Here is an 18,024-nt window from a genome sequence, read left to right on the forward strand (position 1 = left end):
CACACACACACAACACACACACACACACACACACACACACACACACACACACACACACACACACACACACACACACACACACACACACACACACACACACACACACACACACACACACACACACACACACACACACACAACGCACGGTGTGGGTATGTGAGGCTGCCGGTCATGCCTGCGACTCCAATCACCAACAGGCCCATGACATTCTTCTCCGACTCTGGGACATGAGACATAAAGTCTGAAACCGAAAAGCAGGCGAAACACACAAAGACGAACAGCAGCACAGGGGATCCAGAGTTGGCAAAGGGCATGGTGATGGCTCTGTGGCGTCGTGAAGAACACCTGACCAGTCATGGGTGTGATGCACACACACGCACGCACACACAATCACACACGCGCACACACGCACAATCACACACACGCACACACAATCACACACAAGCACGCACGCACACAATCACACACACGCACGCACAATCACACACGCACACACAATCTCACACGCACACACACGCACACACAAACTGTTATCAAGACCAGACTGTGTGTGCACCTTTGTAGATGCGCTTTGTGTTGCTGTATGTGGCTTTGGCCTGAGTGACATAGCTCTGTAATGTGTGACATGATGTGCGTGTGTGACGTGTGTGTGTGCGTGTGTGGGGGGCAAAGGTGAGGAACGCATGGGAAGAGGGAAGGCGGTGGGTGGCGTTGGTGACTGGTGGGCAGCAGCAGCAGATGGCAGCAGCAGCAGCAGCAGCAGCAGATGGCAGGCAATGGCCCCACAACGAGTATTGCAGCTCACCTGTGTGTAGTCGATGGCGCCGACGAGCAGAAGTCGCGCTTGCCTCACAAACGGGTACAGGTCGTTCTGCTCCTCTGGCAACGCAACATACTTGGCGCTTTCTGGTCCCTCTGGGTCGTAGATGCTCAGAGGCGCCTGAAAGGCAAGTGCGTGCACGGGCGCGGGGTTTGCGTGCTGAGTAATGGGTGCGTGGGTGCTTGCTCTTGGTCGAGAGCAGACACACATGGACGCATAAACGTACACACGCATGGACGCACACACGCATGGACGCATGGACGCATGGACGCATGGACGCATGGACGCCCAGCACACACACACACACACAGAGCACACACACACACATACACACACACAGAGAGCACACACACACACACCACCACCACCACCACCACAAACCACTGTTGGCTGCTGCTCACCATGTTGACGATTTGCAATGACTTCCACTAATCTTGTAAGTGCACCTTCCTCCTCTGCGTACACGCCACCTCGCGCCTGTTGGAATCGAGCGTCCTCATTTCCCAACTTCCAGTTCCGCCCACATCACACACATTGTGTCTGCCACAAGCTCGCTCGCCACACACCAAAGGACCTCCGCAAGACGCATACTGCGCACACACACACACACACACACACACACACACACACACACACACACACACACACACACACACACACACACACACACACGAGTTATCAGGATCAGCACACAAAACAATCAACAACCCAACACATCAGCCCACACCTCTGCTCTGTCTGCAGCTGAGCAGCTGACGAGAGAGATTTGTCGACTTTGAAAAAATAGGAGTTGTCGTTCGCCCTCTCCCTCGCGACGTGCGAACCTACACTACGCGAACCTTCAAGCGATTGCTGCAAGGCTTGGGCAGGCTCAGGTGGGCTGTTGGGCACTCAGGTGTCGAGAAGAGAGTGTCGCGCCGTCGCCATGCGGGCGAGAACATGCTCGCTCGTGCCAACATTGGGTTGCGTTGTGTCGTGCTATGACGTACCAGAGAGTGCGAGCACGTTGGCTTCACCTTTGTGCAACCACATCATTCAAGTGGCATCGTGCATGCATGCATAATGCCTCACATCCTCGCCCGTGTGCACAGCCGCTTGGCGAGTGTTCCTAGTTTGCCCACTCAAATTCGTGCATCGCATCACGCCAGCCTACCCTGCCTCCATCGGTCGTATTGTATTGTTTGTTGATTTCGTCGGTGGCACGCCAAACACCACTCATCAGCAGCCGCGCCTGTCATTGTAATAGACACGCTCACACGCACACCCGCACGCGCCATATTCGTCCGTCCCGCTTGCGACACATATTGTATGCATGCGCGTCACAACTACACCGTGGGTGGACGCATTCATTGTTGCTACCCCAAAACAACAGCACCCTTTGCTTGCCGAGGCGCCGAGGATATTTTGACGCCGTCCCCGCTTTCGGCACACGCCGACACGAGGCACCACTACAGGTCATTACCAAAACCCACCTTGCAGCCTTCAGCACCCACACTATGATGGCAAGACGACTGAGGTAGGTGAGCGCATCACCAAACAGGGATGCGACGGAACACCTTGTCTTGGCCTGCCTTTCTGACTGACGACAGCGCACGTTGCCGCACAGCTGCACGTCACCTACACACACGTACACGTGCACACACACGTACACACGTGCACACACGCACACGCGCAGCTCGGGTCACGTAACTCTCTCGCTGCGTTTGTGTGTTTGTATGGATGTGCATGAATGAAAACGTATGTATGTGTGCATAGTGGCTTGTTCCGAACAGGGTCGCTCCGCAAAGGGAGCGGCGATTCCTCCAAGCCACAGCAACCCTCGTCCTCACGCCGAAGCCTTAGCCGTTTCGTCAGGAGATCAACGAAGGTGTGGTGGCACTTCAGCTGCTCAGCTGGCAGGCGCTCGTTTACGTGTGCGCGTTTGTGGGCAACGTGTCAGCAGGATACATTGTGTTTGGCTCCATTGGTTGCCGATGACAAGACGAGATGGCCTGACTACATGATGAGCGCGCATGCCCTTGCTCACCTCGCCACGTTGCTCTGCGTTGGTGGACATGCATTTAACAACAGAGGCAAATTCAGGATGTGTGGGTCTCGAGGCTGCCCGATGGATCTCTCGGTTTTGAACTTGTTGGCTGTATTGACTTTCGAAAAGACCCGCCAGGTTCGTGCGTACCACCCAGATGGTTTAACAGCAGAACAGCACCGCATGCTACATGCACAGCACCTTTACAAGCCAGTGCCCTTACGCATTCACACTTGTCCGTGCTCGCTAACGGCAATAGCCACTCTTGGGTGTTTTGGTTTGATTGGGGTTTGGCAGGTGTATTTGTATCACATCTGTCCGATGATTGCCCACTGAGCGAGGGTGCCCGCATCCTTGAAATCAACGACATTGACGTGCAGAGCGCAACTGTAGCGGTACGTCCACGATTGGTTTGGGTGGGGGTGGTGGTGATGGTGATGGTGGTGGTGGTGGTGGATGGCATATTGCACATATGTGGGTCTGACAGTGAGCCGCCTTGAGCCACTGCAGCTGTTGTGGCTGACAATGTTCTCTGCATATGTTGTCTGTGTGCATTGGGGTTTATGCTTCTTTCAGGCTGTGAAGAAGCATTTGAGCGGGAGCGATCAAGCGGTCAAAATCAAAGTTGATACCAAGCCCGAGCGTACGTCCACTTGTGCGTGCAGATGTGCGTGTGTGTGCGTATGCATGTGGTGTGGTGTGTTGATATGTGCGCAAGTGTGTGCATGCGAAATGTTGGCCTGCGCGAAGAGAAAGATGTGTGCATACCCAAGGATGGGTGTGAGCACTTTCGGCAACCATGCTAACATTACTTTCGCGTTCTGAATGTTATTCCTCCCCCCCCCGCCTTTGTTTCAAGGTGGTGATGAGCATGGGCGGAGAGGAGTGGTGTCTTCGGGAGGGACAGACAATGGCTACGGTTCACACAGCGATGGTCAGGGGTACACCACGTCCGGGGAAAGTGACACATCGCACTTGGTACGTCACTCGGGAAGGGGTGACACGTGGGCTGTGCGTGCTTTCAACCTTTGCATGCTCGTGTTGATTGACATGAATGGCATGTATGCATGAATGGATTAACAAGCATGCTCCCTGTCTCGACAACGGTTGTACGATTTGTTTGCTGGGCCGTGCTTGGCTGTTACAGACGCAGTCTCCGCTGTTGATTCGCGCACGCCACAGCCAGAATTGGGAACAGGTGCGCGCGTGCATTGATCCGGGTACTGCCCTTGTCATGCTATTTTGTTGGTGACCCGCTTGAATTGAGCAATCGCCAGTGGTTGTGTGGTTGTGTGGTTGTGCAATCGTATGTTCTCCCTCACGGGTATGCGACTTGCGTGCTTTGCCCTTGTCAACTGGGGGATCGGCTGCGGGGGGGGGGACCAACACAGATCCACAGTCGAAGCAGTGAGTTGTGCTCGCTGTTGACCTGAGGATGACGCGCAGGACGGGGCGTGTGTGCGTGTGTGCGTGTGTGTGTTGGTGTGTGTGTGTGTTGGTGTGCATGTGTGTGCGTGTCTTTCCGTGTATCTGTGGTCGTATCTCTGTCTGCATTGTTTTCTGCGCGTGTGCTGAAGCGGTGGACCGACGCGCTGAAGGGCACTTCAAAACATGGTCACGCTTGTCGTTGTCTGATATTCTGGTCTTCACTCCGCTTGCCGTACGCTTCCCTCAGGTTTCGCTGAAACAGATCCGAAGATTCTGGCGTGCGAGTTGCCACTACCAACGATGACGCGGGAGGAGGCAGAGGCCGCCCTTGAAGGCAAGGAGGCTGGCACGTACATCATTCGCGCCAACAGCGGCCTGCGCCTGTCTATCATGACGCTGGATGGCCCGAGGCACCTCGTCATCTACACACCGTTTGAAGACGAGTTTTACCTCTTTCCAGATCAGCGCTTTTCCACCCTCTTTGACCTCGTGTCCCACTACAGGTGTGGGTTGCTGCTGCTGCTACTTGTCGTTGGTTGTTGTCTCTGTTGTTGTTGTTGTTGTTGTTGTTGTTGTTGTTGCTGTTGCTGTTGTTGTTGTTGTTGTTGTTGTTGTTGTTGTTGTTGTTGTTGTTGTTGTTGTTGTTGTTGTTGTTGTTGTTGTTGTTGTTGTTGTTGTTGTTGTCGTCGTCTAAGCTGTTAGGCTCCTCCTCCTCCTCCTCCCTCCTCCTCCTCCCTCCTCCTCCTCCTCCTCTTCTTCCTCCTCCTCCTCCTCTTCCTCCCGTTCCCTCCCCTGCTCTGCCGGCCACAACATGGCACTCACTCTGCACCACACAATGCCGTGCTTTCCTTGGCGCTGCAGCATAACCGCCATCGCCAACGCATTCTTGATGGAACCCCTTCTGTTCCGGTCATAGTCGGCGCCCGTGATGCCGCGACCTCCACACATGGACACGGTCTCCACTGTGGACGCTTGCCCCGTGGCAGCAGCAGATCAGCGATCTTTGACAAGGACCACGCGAGACCTTCAACTCCAGCCGTGCTCGTGTGTTGTCTGCTGTGTACATCTTTTTTCGCTGTTCGTCCGTCTCTGTCTTTCATGCCTCAATCACGTTTGCTTCTGATGTGCTTGGTTTCACTCTTCTTACCTACCTTGACCCCACTGTTGACCTCATTACCTTAGACCTGCCTTGCTTTGACGCGCCGCACCCTTTGTGCACTGTCCCTCTTTTCACTCGCTTCGCATTTTCAGATTCAACCTGCTTTGCTGTCTTGCTTGCCCAGTCTGCTCGGTCCGTCTGCATTTATTCCTCTCTTCTTGTACTGTTCCTGCGAGAGGCAAGCACACATGATTAAAGCTCGTAAAGCCGAAGGTGCTCGCGAGTGGCGCTTGAGTGTCTGATGAGATGCAATGGGAAAGAGAACGCTGGTTGGAGGGGGAGGGGGCTTTGTGTTGGCGAACCTGGCGAACGCATTGTTCAGCCAGTGGAGCAAACACGTTGCTTGTTGTTGGAACAGACCTACAGACAGCGGCACGTGGCGAATGGGCGTCGTGTCACAACAGCAGTGAACGAAAGCACGCAGTAAAGAAACGTTTGCTTTTGTTTGACTTGTCATCGCGGGGCTGTACTGTGCAGGAAGCAGGAAGGAGGTGGATCAAGGAAGAGACGTTGCAAAAAGCATTGCTGGATTGATGTGACATGAGGAGATGAGGAGTAAGTACGTCCATCCTAACATCTCCACAATCATAATTCCTTGTTGCAGTTCTCGGCAACAGTTATGGCTCCAAACAAACAGACCCCACTAAGATAGGAAGAAGGAAGCCATGGCGGCTGGGCGGGTTGAAGGGTGTAGATGTAGCTCGAGGTCTTAGCAATAGCAAGGGCTCAAAGGAGGAGGCTAGGAGAGAGTTGCAACCCAGCCCCCAGAAGAAGGAATAAAAAAAAAAGAAGAAGAAAAAAGAAAAAAAGAAAAAGAAAACCGCATATCCACGCCATATCCACAACCACACAACACACAACACACACAACACACAACCCAACGGCCACAACATCAACACACCAGTAGGAACACGAGTATGGGCGAGTTGGACGACGTGGAGCTGGTTGCTGCGTCTGCGGTGGCTGGCGCCGTGTGCTTCCCTGTGACCCTGGCCGTGCTGCAGAAGGCCGTGTTTGTACCCTTGCGAATACGCGCGCACCATCGCGTCGTTGGTACGGTTGCGGGACTTGCGTCCGTGTCCGTGGCCGGCCTGGTGTCCACAATGGCCTGCAGCACCACTGCACGGCACCTGCCGCGCCTGCGCCGCCAGCTGCTTGACCCACAGCCAGAGAAGATGGCAGATCGCGCCCTCGCTTGGGCAGAAGCCACGGCACGAGACGTGGCATCCGCATGCGAAGGCCTGCCAAACACCCTGCCGGCGGCCATCGACAGCTACCAGCAGGAGCTGACGGCCATCGCCGACGACCCCATGTGCTTCCTGGAGGAGGTGGTGCATTCCCGCACGTTCAAGCACACCACCATCGTCTCTGCAGCCACTCTAGCCACCTTTTTCCTGCTGGGGGGCAGCGCCCGTCGAGTGCTCCCAAGCAGCCTGTGGCACAGGGGCGCTTTCGCCAAGGAAGGCCTGCCGGCCAGAAGCGCCAACTACGCAACCGCCACCGAGCGCGTGCTGCTCACCAACATCGGTCGCCTCCACGGCTGTCACACCTGCGGCACGCGCCGCACAGCCACCTTTGTCGGGGACCACATGCCGCCCAACAAGTTCGCCAACGGCAGGCCCCAGCGATTCCTGCCACAGTGCACCCGTTGCTCCAGCATGCAGGGCGGCAGCGTGTCCAGCATGAGGAACCGCGCCATCACACACGGCACGTCGCTCCGCCTGTATCACCTCTGGCTCCCACTGCCATGGGTGCTGTCCTCCATCCTGCTTGGTCCGGGATTTCCGCCACAAAGCGAACGCAAGTCGTTTGTCGATGAGCTGTGGGACTACTTCTCATCCTCCTCGTCCTCATCCTCCTCATCCTCCTCATCCTCCTCGTCCTTTATCGCGAGCGGCGGTGGCGCACGTGGCACTTCGGGCAGCAACGGCGACGCCGTGCCCACGTGGACAGAGATGGCAGACACCCTGCAAAGCACGCTGGCTGCGCTTGCATCCACCACTGCGTCGATGAGCGTTGCTGCCGCGGATTCGCTGCTTGGGCGAGCCACAGACGTGCACAACGCGGTGCTGGCCATCTTGCAGGAGGCGTTCGACTCGGCTGTCACCGCGATTGCCACCGCCGTCGGCACAGATAGCGCTTCGCGCGGCGGCGGTGGACACGGTGGCACTGCAAATGACAGCGGGGCTGGTGGCGGTGGTGTGGTGCAGACGATTGTGGCCACTGTTGCCGCCGCTACCACCAGGCAAGACAGCGCACATGACAGCACACGCGCACAAGCGCAGGCAAATGCGTCAGAGTCACAAGCTGCTCCACATGGCAGCGATGGCGGCAATCGGAGCAGCAACAACAGCAGCAACGGCAGCAACAACAGCAGTAACGGCAGCAGCAACAACGGCAGCAGCAAGACCAACACCAACACCACTACAAGCAGCAACAGCAGCAGCACCCGTCGCACGCAAACAGATACAGATTTGCGAGCGGTGTTGTTTCCGCAGGAGGAGGTTGTACTGTCCATGCAGCACACGCTTCTGCCACGCCAGACGCCTGGGCGGCCCGGTGCCACGCGCGAAGCGCTGGAGCGCACGCATGCGCAGCTCGCACGCGCGCTTTGCTTGCAAGCAGCAGCCGCTGGCACCGCCGGTGCGGACGCAAGCGTGCAGCGGCATCGGGAGCTGATTGAGGATGATCTTGCCATGCTTGACGTCGAGATGCGGCTGCTCTACGACGAGGCGCCAGGGGAGCAGGAAAGGTAGGTAACACATGCGACAGCGCGCATGTATGTGCGTGCGTGCGTGTGCGCGTGCGTTGGTGTGTTTTGGGCGTGAGTGTGCCTGTGTCTGTATATCTGCGTGCAAATTGACCTAGTTCCTGTCTATTCACTCGATACATGATGCCATAACTGCACACCAGCGAGTGTACAACGAGAATGAAGGCGGAGGTGTACACAACTGAGGGAGAGGCAAGCACGGCAGGCAGGCCAGCTGTCTGGCATAGAGATGGCGAGGTGGTGGGGGTAGAGCGATGGCGAGATAGTGATGCAGAGGTGCAGAGACAGCGACGCATACATTGGCACACACACGCACACACACACACACACACACACACACACACACACACACACACACACACACACACACACGCACACACACACACACACACACACACACACACACACACACACACACACACGCACGCACGCACAAAACACATCCTCACACACACGCGCGCGCGCGCGCACGCACGTACACATGCTTCACGCCTTGAGGGCGCCAAGGCAGATGTTGCCTTGTGTGTCTGCAAAGACGATGGATGTCGCACTGATGGCGCGCAAGTCATTGATCTTGTACTTGCATCGTGTGCTGTGTACCAATCGACTGCCGCTGTCACTGCTGTCAACATCAGTACCGGCATCTGGCGCCCCCTCGTCCTGTGTCCGTGCATCGGCCGCCATCTTTGTGCTCGATGTTGCGGGGCCATTACCACCGCTTGACGCAGGGCGCGGCAGGCCTGGCCTGCTGATGTCCCAGACGCAGACACGCCTGTCGTTTCCACACGACACGAGGCGGGCGTTGTTGTCGTCGTGGTCCTGCAGGAAGGCGACGCGCGAGGCGTCATACGTGTGCTTGCCCGTGAGCACGAGCGACGGCTGTAGCCGCTGCCGCGTTTCCGCCTGCTGGTTAATGTCGAGCACGTGCACATCTCCCGAGCCGAGAGCAATGGCCAGGCGGTTGCCGGGGCCATTGATGGCCATGTGGTGGACGAGCGGCGGGTTGAACATGCGGCCGTCCTCCTCGGTGTCTGTCTTGAAGTGCCGCCGCTCCAGCACGCGGCCTTTGCTGAACAGCCAGCGCAGCAGCATGCAGTCCATCCCTGCTGTCAGCACCTCCCACCGCTGGTTTGGCAGGAAGGCAGCCGTGGTTGTGATGAGCGTGTGCGCGCGCTGGCTTGGCGCCAGTCGCTTGAACACCTTGCCCTGTCGTGCATCGAGGATACTGACGGAACCGTCGTCGTCGGTCGCCGCCACAAAGTGCTTGCTGGGGTGCGGCCAGAGCCCGTTCACCTCCTCGCCGCCGCTGCAGTCGATGTCGTGGGCCGGCCGGTCTGGCCTTCTCCTGTCATACACGCACACGTGCCCGTCCTCCCGTGCCACGAGCATGTTGTTCTTGTCGTCGCCCTGGTAGCATGCGGCCGTGAACCCAGCGCCGCCTGCGCCTGCAGCCGCGGTGATCATGGTGCGCTGTTCGCGCGTGCGTGTGTCGAGCAGCAGCACACGTTGTTCAGAGCACACGAGCGCCTCGTCGGACGCCTGCCGCTGCTGTTGCTCCCATGTCGTTGCCACTGACACCACTTCCCCACACTCATCCCCTCGCAGCTTCACCACACCACTCACCTCCATGACTTCCCCCTGCAAGTCGCAAGTTGCGAGTTGCGTGTGTGGCTTGCTTGCTTGCTTTCTTTTTGCGTTGCGCGATTTTGCGCTGCTGGTGGTGGTCTGCTGAGCTGGCGCTTTCCCCACAAGACAAGCCACACAGACAGACAGACACACAGGCACAGACACACACACACACACACACACACACACACAGGCACAGGTGCAACACCGTCGCCTGTTGTGCCTTGCCCCTTGCCGCGTCCCTCCTTCTCCACAGGATGTCTGGGTACCGTGAGTTTGGGCAGCACGTCCTGCCAGACGGGCGTGTGTATTCGGGTGAATGCATTGATGGCAAGCCCACGGGCATCGGCGTGCTGCGACGCGAGCAGAAGCTGGATGCCACCGTGCCCCACTGTCCTGAGACGGTTGATGAGGCTGCCTGCATCGACGCCACCACCATGCCCTACGGCGAGTACCGCGGGCAGGTCGTGGACGGCGAGGCGCACGGCTGGGGCGTCTTCATCTTCCCCGACGGCTCCTGCCAGCGGCTCCTCTCGGGTTACTTTCGGCAGGGGCACCACTGCATGCAGCGGAGCTTCACCCGAGGGCCTCGCAGCACGGACAGCATCCAGGATCGGCAGCACGACGACGACGCGTGTGCCATGGATGTAAGCAAGCACGGCGGTGATGGCGATGATGGTGGCGGCCATGGCGAACACGATGAGGAGCCAGACGAGATTGTGTGGGACTTCCAGCGCGCCGCCATCGCCCACATGTTTGAGATGCAGCGGCTTCGCAGCATGCCGCGCCTCGAGACACAGCCTGCCGATCTCTCCGAGCGCGAGCTGGCGGGCCTCTTCGCCGTGGACTCGAGCGAGCTCGTGGAGAACCTCTCCTATATTGCGCAGTGCCTCGACATCGCCCGCGTCCCGATTCAGTCGCTGTCGGCAGCGCTGGATGCCAGCCGCCAGGCCGGCGTCGTCAACACCACGCTCAACCTCACCCACGGCACGCTGCTGCACCCAGAGTTCAACTACGCCTACACGGTGCTGATGCGGGAGACGCTCTCTGTCACTGGCACCGAGGAGCGCACCGACCGCCACTTTGTGCTCTTCAACTCGCCATCGCTCAGCCAGGCCCGCACGGAGGAAGACCTTCGCTTCCTCGTCGACGACATCACGAGCGAGCTCTCCCCGCAGCACGTCGCCTCGTTGCTCATGACGGGCTCCGAGGTGTGGATTGCAGGCCACTCCGTTGGCGGCACCATCGCATACGTCTTTGCCATGGAGGTTGTCTGGCGGCTGCTCTCGTGCCCGCAGTCTGCCGCGTGCCTTGCGCGCCTGCACGTGTACACGCTTGGCCAAGCGCTGCTACCTGCGCTGAGCCCAGATCTGGACACCATGGTGCGCACAAACCCGCCGCCGCGCACCATCAACATTGCGCAGCTGACCAGCCCCACCAAGAGCCGTGCAGACACCATCAACAGAACCATCGCCACACAGAATGCAGGCACGACGCGTGGCGCACGCGGTGCGAGCACACGCACAGACACTCCGTCAGGCAAGCAGACGCCCACACCAGTGCCCAACTCACAGCAGCATGCAAAGGTGGAGAAGGGAGAGGCGGAGAAGGGAGAAGAGAGTGAGCAGCCACAGCAGCCACAGCAAGAACAACTGGGACACCAGGACGAGGAAAAGCCGCGAAAGGAAGCAAGCGCATCTGAGTCTGCTGATGAGACGACAGCTCATGTGGGTGGGCCGCCACATGTTACAGCAACCGCACCCACACACGAGAAGGATGCGGATGCTGGTGATGGCGACAGCGAGGAGGTGAATCAAGCACCTTCAGCAACAGAAGCAGGACACACAGATGCGCACAGCGCAGATGGCACTGGCACTGTGACCGATTCACAGCAGCAGCAGCAGCAGGGGGAACAGAACCAAGAACAAGAGGCGGGCCAAGGCGACACACACGATGCAACCAAGAGTGTGGAAGGCGCATGCGAGGATGAAACGACAGACGCAGAGCCCGCCGTCGGCACTCACAGCGATGGTGATACTGATGACGGTGACGCTGGTGTTAGTGTTGGTGATCGTGGTGATCATGATGGCAGCAGCAAGGATGTGCACAGTGAAGAGCAGGCAACTTTGAGCGAGAGTGACAAGAACACCAGTGACACGGCAGAGAGCACAGCATCAACAGCAACAGCAGCTGTGGAGCGAAAGCTAACAGGTTCATCTGTGCAGATCACCATCTCCCACGATGACACCACCACGTGTTCTGACCCCTTTCAAGATGGCGGCAACGACGACGACGACGACGACGATGGCGATGCTGACACAACCACCCCAACAACAGCAACAACAGCAACAACAGCAACAGCAGCAACAGCAGCAACAGCTGCAACAGCTACAGCAAGAATACCACACGACATGGGCTCGCTCCCGCCCGAGGAACTTGACAGTGAATGCGCGAAGACCACAACAGACACACGGGATGGGCAGAGCAATGAAACTGACAGCGGGCAGTTGACAGTGAGCGATACCAATATCACCCACGATGATGAGCGCGGCGACGCGGGTGATGCTGCTGCCCCTGCACATGATGACCACGACGATGATAATGATGCTGGTGATGATGTTGGTGATGATGATGATGATGGTGATGATGGTGATGGTGATGATGGTGATGAGGAGGGGGAGGAGGAGGAGGAAGATGAAGACTTGGCGGCATCGCAGGAGAGCACTACCGCCGAGCCGGCGGCTGTGGCGATGGTCCGAGAGAGCATCAGCACGTTGGAGCATCTCGGTGTTCACGATGCGCGTCGCCTCAGCCGCAGCCTCACCATGTCCGGCAACCCCCGCTCCCGCCTCTACTCCCAGCAGAACACCAAGCATCACCTACAGCAACACGAGGGCGCACACGACGTGTCCCACCGCCACTCCATTGTGGGCGACGCCGTGCTGTCTGCTGCGCTTGCAGCCTCGGCAGCGCGCCGTGCCAGCATCTTTGGCGGTGTTGTTGACCCCCGCACGGCCAGCGTCCTCTCCCGCGACCCAGCGGAGCCGGGCCCAGAGGGGCTGGTCTCGGAGCGCGAGGAAACAGCCCGCACGCGTCTGCTCACGGCGTGGTGTGCGCGGCGTGCGTTTCTCATCTTCTCCCGCGGAGACGTGTTTCCGTACGTGTATGGGCTGCAGGCGCAAGCGGACCTGTTTTCCCGCCTGCACGAGGCTGTGACGCACCACAGCACTTTTGTTGAGCAGAACGACGCGAGCGCGAACATCGGTGTTGGCGGCGGCAGCGGCGACGCTGGGGAGCGCAGCAGCACGAAGCACAAGCCGTTCAAGTACAAGATGACGGTGAGCGAGGAGCAGCACGCGGCGCTGCAGATGTTCGCGCGGCAGCTCATGCAGCGGCACGCCACGTTCTTTGGGCTGGGCACGGATCTCGGCGCTGCGGAGGACTACGGATACGAGGCGCCCTGGCTCACGCTGCTGCCCACACTCAACTTCAAGAAGGGTGCAGCCACGGTGCTGCTTGGCAAGGGGCGTGGCCAGACGCCGCACGTGATGCACATGTGGCGGACGTACTTTGAGCACGTGCGTGGCGCCGCGAGGAAGCTGGGCGTTGGCGCGTCGTTTGCGCCGCATGCACACGTGGCGAGCAACGAGCTCATCAACGAGCCCCCCGGCTCGATGCGTGTCACCTCGCGCGTGGCCATGCTGCAGGATGGCTTGCTGCGGGTGTTTCTCGTCGGCACCAACCTCAACCTCACGTCCGATATCGAAGTCAACTTTGCGCTTGTGCTTGACAACGAGCGCTGCACATTCACGCGCACTCTGCTGATTGTTGAGCCGCCCACACGCAACTTTGGCGCCAACGGCCGCTCCTACCTTGAACTGTCACTGGAGGTTCCCGACGATGCACGGCTGGACCTCCACCCGGACTTTGTTGTGCGCACGGACGGCCACAAGGCCCTGCCCTCAAGCCGCTACTTCTTGCGCTGTCGGCTGCGGTCTGCGTTTGGGGAGGCGACGGTTACGTTCAACCAGCGCATGCTTCTCACGGGGACGTGGGTTGCCCACCGCGACGCCGTGTGGACGGAGACGTTCAGCGTGCAGTCGCCAGATCTGCTGGTGCGTGGCGCTGTGCTGAGCGCACTCCTCGCGCACCAGGTGAAGCAGCGGGCGCAGCTGCGTGAGCGCGAGTTGGAGGAGGACCACACGAAGCAGCGCATTACACAGGAGGACACCACGCTCAACGTGGAGCGCTGCGTCGCGCTGGATGCGTTGAAGAAGCGTGTGGATCTGGCCACACTTGTGCAGACGTTCCAGCACGCACAGTCACACAGCGGTGGGTGGCAGACGTGTGTGTGTGTGTTTGTGTGTGTGTGTTTGTTTGGTTTTTGTTCGTGTGTGCGCGTGTGTGCATGTGTGTGTGCACGTGTGTGTGTATGTGTGTGTGTGTGTGTGGTTTACCTGAGCTGCCGCAGCGTTTGGATGATGGCTATTGGCACCAGTGGCACAACTCACTCTGTCTCTTACGCAACAAACACCCACCCACCCACCCACCCACACCTACACAGGGAACGGGCTTGTGTTGGTTGAGATGCAGGAGCAGTACAAGGATGCGGTGATGGCGACATTCCCTGTGAAGATCACGGGCGCGACAGACGAGGAGAAGGAGAGCCAGCGTCGGCGCCTGCAGCAACAGCAACTCTCCATGGCCGAACACGACAGGTGCATTTACTTCCACCACCTGCTGCTGCCTGACCAGTGGCTGGGCACGCTGCACGGTATCCTGGACACCAGCACGGGCAACGTCGTGTTTCCTTCGCAGGATGTCCCACGCGACTCGCTCGACCCACCGCCACTGCCAGTAATGCCTCCGCTCCGCACCGCCGCTGTTGCCGACGGCGCCGCGCCAGATGAACGCGTTCCGGTGTGTTGCGTGTGAATGGTTTGGTTGGATTGTGTTGGAGTTTGATTGGGCGGGTTCTGCGTTGTTCTTGTTTTGTGTGTGCGCGCGTACGTGTGTGCGTGCGCTTTGTGTGTGTGTGTGTGCATGTGCTGCAGCTCTCATCTCCCATTGTGTCTCGCGCGCTTGCTTGTGACATTGTTTGTTGCAGTCGCTGCTTCTTCACTCTTTCTTCGCCACTCTGAATGCCCTCGACGCAGAACAACTCGGTGTGTGCGTGTGTGTGTGCGTGCGTGTGTGTGTGCGTGTGTGTATTGTCCCTCACCCGTCGCAGCTGATGGTGTTTCCTCTCCTCGTTGGTCCCCTCGTTGGTCTGCTTGTTGATGCCGGTTTTACTCGCAACACATGTGCGTCCCTCACACACACACACGACATGTATCTCACGTTGTTCGCTGATGGTATTGAAACGCCGCGCTATTGTTTGGTGTCGTGTGTCTCTGTGTTGTATTTTTCCGACCAACTCTGTGATAGTTGACCCATCCAACGTCTATTTCTTCCATTTCCTGTGGAAGTGCGAGCCGGTGATCCAATGCATGATCAACTACTGGGTACGCGCTTGTTGCCTTGTGCGTGTGTGTGCGTGTGTGTGTGCGTGTGTGTGTGTGCGTGTGTGTGTGCGTGTGTGCGTGTGCGTGTGTGCGTGTGCGTGTGTGCGTGTGCGTGTGTGCGTGTATGTATACATGGAGGGCGCTGTACATTGTATTGCGCACACGAATGGCTCCGGAGAGCAAAACAGGTCGCAGCTCCTCCAAAACTTCAACCAACTCACGCTTGTTATGCTTCACACTTTACATTTACGTCTGCGCGTGCGTGTGCGTGTGCGTGCGTGTGCGTGTGCGTGCGTGTGCGTGCGTGTGCGTGCGTGTGCGTGCGTGTGCACAGAACGGCAAGTGTGAGCTCCCCGTTGCGCGGAAGAAAGGCCGCCGCCGCCGCCTGATGCGGAAAGCGGGCACAGCCGCATACTTCAGTGTCAAGAGCATATTTGCAAAGATCCAGGAGGTATGGAGCCATGCCACACTCACATGCACACCTGCACACAAGCACACACAAGCACATGTGTTGTGGTGCGACCTTCTGCGTTGGCTGTGTTGGCTGTGTTGGCTGTGTTGGCTGTGTTGGCTGTGTTGCATCTCAATGGTTGGTATTTCGCGTCTCACATGCACATTGGCTCGCCACTGCCACCTTTAATTGCTGACCGCCAGCGCGACCACCCTGCGCTGCCTGAGGACCAGCCGGTCTCCATCGCCGCGCAGACGAAACTCGACGCCGTCAAGCGATCTGCCGCATACCAAATCCGTACGAACCAACGAGCACACTTGCAAGCACACACTATCTGTGTACATGCACACACACACACACTTACACACTCTTCACCCAACTGTGTTCGAAGCATGCTCTTGTCAAAGCTTGCTTCTCACACAATCATTGCGACCATCCACCCGCCCACCACCATTCGTGCGTTCAGAGGAAGTTGTAGGGGAGAAAGGACGGCTGGATTTCATCTGCGAGCTGCTGTATGGGCGCAGCGATGCCATGCCGCTCTGTGACCTCGAGCGCACTCTCCTCCGCCTCTTCCCAGACAACCAGATCCCAGGGCCAGGATGGTGCGCTGTGTTGTGTTGTGTTGTGTGTGTGTGTGTGTGTGTGTGTGTGTGTGTGTGTGTGTGTGTGTGTGTGTGTGTGTGTGGAACGGACGTGCTGTTCTTCCCCCCTCTCTCTCTGTGTTTGTTGCCGTGTGGTTTGGGCTGTGGTGGTTGCGCAACTCAACACGGGTGGTCTCACCTTTCCTGCACGCCCACAATACCTCGCTTGGCCTGGCAGCTTCAACTACATTGCGAGTTTGCTGACACCACCAGACCGTGCATCAACATCAACCAGCGAGTGCGTTGCTTCTTGGCTTGTGGTTTGGGGGTTTGGCTTGGGAGCCGTCACGTCACACTTGCGTTCTGCCTGACCAATAGCTGTTATTTGAGCCCATGTGTTTCGAGTTACCTGCGTGTGCATTCACGATAGTGCTCCCCCCCTACATGTCATCATCTCCCCCCATCTCCCATGTCACAACCATCTCACGACAACGACGACGACAACGACGACGACAACGACGACGACGACGACGACCACGATGATGAGCAGTGCTGACGAGCGGGACCCGCGGCTGCAGCACGCAGCGGAGCAGCTGCGCCGCATTGGCGCCGGACACACGCGCGACAACTACACGTTCCGCACCATTGTCGACTGGATTGCGACAGGTACGCCCTGCATGCTGGTGGTGTTGGGGGCGGTAATGATGATGATGATGATGATGATGGGTGTGACACAGCGATAGTGCTGGTAACCTGTGTTTGAGTTGGGTCGTGCACAGTGCTCGAACGACGTCAACGCTCTTGTGTCCAACCAATACCACTGCATTCACATGAGTGCATTCACATCACTCGCACATCACACCACTGTCGCACATGGCTCCTATCACTCTCACATTACCCTCTCTTGTTGCATTCACCGCGCCCAACCAACGCCTAATGTACAGTGACGTCCATCAAGCGGCCACTGGCGCGTCTGCGCGTGCAGGCGCCCGTGATTGCTGTTGTTGGCCCTCAAGGCGTTGGCAAGACGCAGATTGTGCAGACGCTTGGCTTTGATGTGAAGCCCGCGTTTGGCGGCGACGCCAACACCAAGGTGCTGCAGCTGGCATGATGGGCATCGATGTGTATGTGTGTGTATGTGTGTGTGTATGTGTGTGTATGTGTGTGTATGTGTGTGTGCTGATGTACGTTGTTGTACGTGCGTGTCACCACTCTAGCATCCTTCGAATCTCTGCCTCTCTCTCTCTCTCTCTGAGTCGCGCTCACACACACACACACACGCACACACACACACACACACACGCACACACACACACACACACACACACACACACACACACACCACACACGGCCACACACAAGCACACACTCACACACACCGACGCACACACTGACACACACATGATCACAGACAGAGCGCCCGCGACACAACACACGCATTTGACATTTTGTGTTTCCAGGGACGAAAGTGATGCTGGTGGACTGTCTTGCGCTCACAGAGGCGCTCGCGTCATCGCAGCGCACGAACTATAGCGCGCAGCAATGATCACAGGTGGATGTAATGTTCGAGTACTGTGGCTACACGTACTTGCAGCTATTCTCTCTTAGCACGCCATCGTCATCGTCGAGGTTAACTACCCTCGCAAGAATAGACAG

The 18,024-nt window shown here is 58.0% G+C and overlaps 5 protein-coding genes across 5 annotated transcripts in view; 3 read left to right on the forward strand and 2 right to left on the reverse strand.

Moving 5' to 3' along the window:
* PTSG_01424 (uncharacterized protein) overlaps positions 1–1,761 on the reverse strand; it is a gene marked incomplete at both ends in the record, with an annotated part of 2,856 nt that extends 1,095 nt beyond the window's left edge. The window contains 4 exons of the mRNA XM_004997342.1: positions 192–241; positions 557–611; positions 806–940; positions 1,660–1,761. Coding sequence (XP_004997399.1) covers positions 192–241; positions 557–611; positions 806–940; positions 1,660–1,761 — 342 coding nt within the window. The remainder of the gene's footprint in view (positions 1–191; positions 242–556; positions 612–805; positions 941–1,659) is intronic.
* On the forward strand, positions 1,467–5,645 carry PTSG_01425 (uncharacterized protein). Its single transcript, XM_004997343.1, has 10 exons — positions 1,467–2,336; positions 2,576–2,687; positions 2,891–2,984; positions 3,144–3,241; positions 3,423–3,489; positions 3,706–3,824; positions 3,994–4,044; positions 4,238–4,253; positions 4,522–4,777; positions 5,136–5,645. The coding sequence occupies exons 1-10, from the start codon at positions 2,317–2,319 to the stop codon at positions 5,188–5,190; spliced, it is 888 nt and encodes a 295-aa protein (XP_004997400.1). The 5' UTR covers positions 1,467–2,316; the 3' UTR covers positions 5,191–5,645.
* Positions 5,646–6,265: 620 nt separating this feature from the next.
* PTSG_01426 (uncharacterized protein) lies at positions 6,266–8,377 on the forward strand. The gene has a single exon (XM_004997344.1). The coding sequence runs from the start codon at positions 6,351–6,353 to the stop codon at positions 8,187–8,189; it is 1,839 nt and encodes a 612-aa protein (XP_004997401.1). The 5' UTR covers positions 6,266–6,350; the 3' UTR covers positions 8,190–8,377.
* Positions 8,378–8,603: 226 nt separating this feature from the next.
* Positions 8,604–9,899, reverse strand: PTSG_01427 (uncharacterized protein). Its single transcript, XM_004997345.1, has one exon. The coding sequence runs from the start codon at positions 9,830–9,832 to the stop codon at positions 8,690–8,692; it is 1,143 nt and encodes a 380-aa protein (XP_004997402.1). The 5' UTR covers positions 9,833–9,899; the 3' UTR covers positions 8,604–8,689.
* A 187-nt stretch (positions 9,900–10,086) lies between these two features.
* Positions 10,087–17,479, forward strand: PTSG_01428 (uncharacterized protein; the record flags this gene model as incomplete). Its single annotated transcript, XM_004997346.1, has 10 exons — positions 10,087–14,161; positions 14,394–14,749; positions 15,060–15,132; positions 15,257–15,333; positions 15,668–15,784; positions 15,988–16,081; positions 16,251–16,389; positions 16,607–16,666; positions 16,919–17,034; positions 17,313–17,479. 10 exons carry the CDS (start codon positions 10,087–10,089, stop codon positions 17,477–17,479), a joined length of 5,274 nt encoding a protein of 1,757 aa, XP_004997403.1.
* Positions 17,480–18,024: the final 545 nt, after the last annotated feature.

Source organism: Salpingoeca rosetta, assembly GCF_000188695.1.
Source record: "Salpingoeca rosetta unplaced genomic scaffold supercont1.4, whole genome shotgun sequence".
NCBI classification, from domain to species: Eukaryota; class Choanoflagellata; order Craspedida; family Salpingoecidae; genus Salpingoeca; species Salpingoeca rosetta.